Here is a 2,130-nt window from a genome sequence, read left to right as displayed (position 1 = left end):
ATGTTAAATCAAAAATTATGTGGTTCGTTTGGGGTTAATTTTACTATATCTTGAAAACAATTTAACCAAACTGAATAAATTAAAGAGAAACCTAAGAAACCGACCATAGTGCCTCTATGCATTTACAATTTTACATGACTTCTTGAAGTGATTCTTACATGTGACCCCCTTTCCACCTCGTTAATATTCAAATAATTAATGGATATAATTAATACCGTTATAAGACAAACTTAAGAAATATAATGCACCCAAATATCACTTCCCTACACAACCTCCTCTAACTTCAGCCGTTATATATTAAGAGCTCAATATACTATTAATTAGGTCAGATCCTCTAGCAAGCAGCGAATTACACACGGAAGATGAAAGGACAACTTGGAGCATAGAGCTATGTGATTCTCTCAAAGATTGATCTACATTTAAGGCCGTAAATTGTCTCTCTTATTAGTTCCTACTTAGGGATTACAAATACAAGGTGGATAACAATGTACCTGACAATAGGCCAAAATATGTCATTTAGGCTATAGGAGAAATATCGTGGCAAACAAACGTCCGACAATGTCATATATATATATATATATATATATATATATATATATATATATATATATATATATATATATATATATATATATATATATATATATATATATATATATATATATATATATATATATATATATATATATATATATACTTTGCCACTCAACAAGCTTATGCTACTGTAATCTCATATCCCCTCTATAAGGAAGAAAGGAATTCCGATTGTGTTGTATTGCTGTTGGCGACTTTTAATTTTCACCCATTGGAGAGGAAAGAGCATGTACTCCTCTCTCAAGCTCAATGGGTAAAATTTTAATGATTCTTACCCTCACCTATATGTATTTCCTCAACAACCTCTATTCTATTCTCTCGCAACACCAGAAAGAACGATATATATTGGGTTAATTTCGTACATCATAGATTATGTTCTAACAACATAAGGGCCAGGATATAAATTTCTTGCAAACTAATTAACTGCTAACCATCCACAAACATCATTCGTGCTATTCTACATCTCCATATCAAAAATAACTTTTACGTTTGCTCGATTGATTGTTAACTTGAAGGAAATCACCAAGAACGCTAACCTAAATCATATATCTTGAAGATACACACTCCTTTTTACTTATTTTTGTAGATAAATCCATGCATACTGCTTAATTGATTTAACAGTTTTACTTAAAGAACATCAGTAAGCATATATAAAGGTTAAGGGTGAAAGTTAGCAAAACCTTGAGCTAGAATATTCATGGAGTCTCCCAGTGTTAGAGAAGATAACGAGTCCAACTTCAGCATCACAAAGGATCGCCAACTCCTTTGCCTTCTTCAATAGTCCACGGCTCCTTTTCGAGAAAGTCACTTGCCTGCTAGCCGAATTATCGATCCTCCGGATTTGAATCTTTCCTCTCCCCATACTTATTAGGGTTTTGTTGACTCACTGTCGGCCTCAATCTGAAATGATACATATTTCGCTAAAAAAGTCAGCGATCATATATGACCACCAGAAGGATGAATAATCGATCATGATACAGCAATAGATAGTGCATACAGATTGTTATACTACGAGGGTTTCCAGAGTTAGAAACCTTTTCTAGGGAATCAAAGGTTATAAGTCGTTTAAATCATAGAAATTTTATAAACGTTAATAGAAAAAGGACAAGAAACGAAGAAAGTAAGATTACAGTTTATAGATGGAAAGCTTACTAATTTGAGGCTAGTACGATGAAAACTCAAAGAAGAAAGACCCAAGTGCTCTAGATGCCTTCTTGAAGCAGTAACCTTTTTAGTATTTATGGAAAAATGTACCCTTTCCCAGAAAAACTAAATTAGAAAGAATAAGTTTTGGGGCATTATTCGTATAATATATCTTTACGCAAAATTGACCACCTTCGTATATACTTGCAGGATTTTTTTTTATCACTATATTAATATTTCAAGCTTATTTGAGTAATTTCTTTTAATGATGTACGCCAAACAAAAGTTCGAAAAATATTACACCTATTGTTTCAAAAACAAATTTTCACGTCAATGGTTTTTTTTTTTTTTTTTTTTTTTAATAACATGTGGTTTTCTAAATATAAATATTTG

General features: G+C 31.7%; 1 protein-coding gene across 1 annotated transcript in view; it reads right to left on the bottom strand.

The window, feature by feature from the left end:
• Positions 1-1,855, bottom strand: part of LOC145124984 (MADS-box transcription factor 23-like) — a 25,296-nt gene extending 23,441 nt beyond the window's left edge. The window contains exons 1-2 of the mRNA XM_079060469.1: positions 1,747-1,855; positions 1,275-1,494 (exon numbers count right to left, since the gene is read on the bottom strand). Coding sequence (XP_078916595.1) covers positions 1,275-1,456 — 182 coding nt within the window. The 5' untranslated portion in view covers positions 1,457-1,494; positions 1,747-1,855. The remainder of the gene's footprint in view (positions 1-1,274; positions 1,495-1,746) is intronic.
• Between the last annotated feature and the right edge of the window lie 275 nt (positions 1,856-2,130).

Source organism: Lactuca virosa, chromosome 7, assembly GCF_052849685.1.
Source record: "Lactuca virosa cultivar CGN04683 chromosome 7, Lactuca_virosa_CGN04683_v6, whole genome shotgun sequence".
Lineage (NCBI taxonomy): Eukaryota > Viridiplantae > Streptophyta > Magnoliopsida > Asterales > Asteraceae > Lactuca > Lactuca virosa.
The sequence above is the reverse complement of the archived record's forward strand: the minus strand, read 5'-3'. Positions and strand labels throughout refer to the sequence as shown.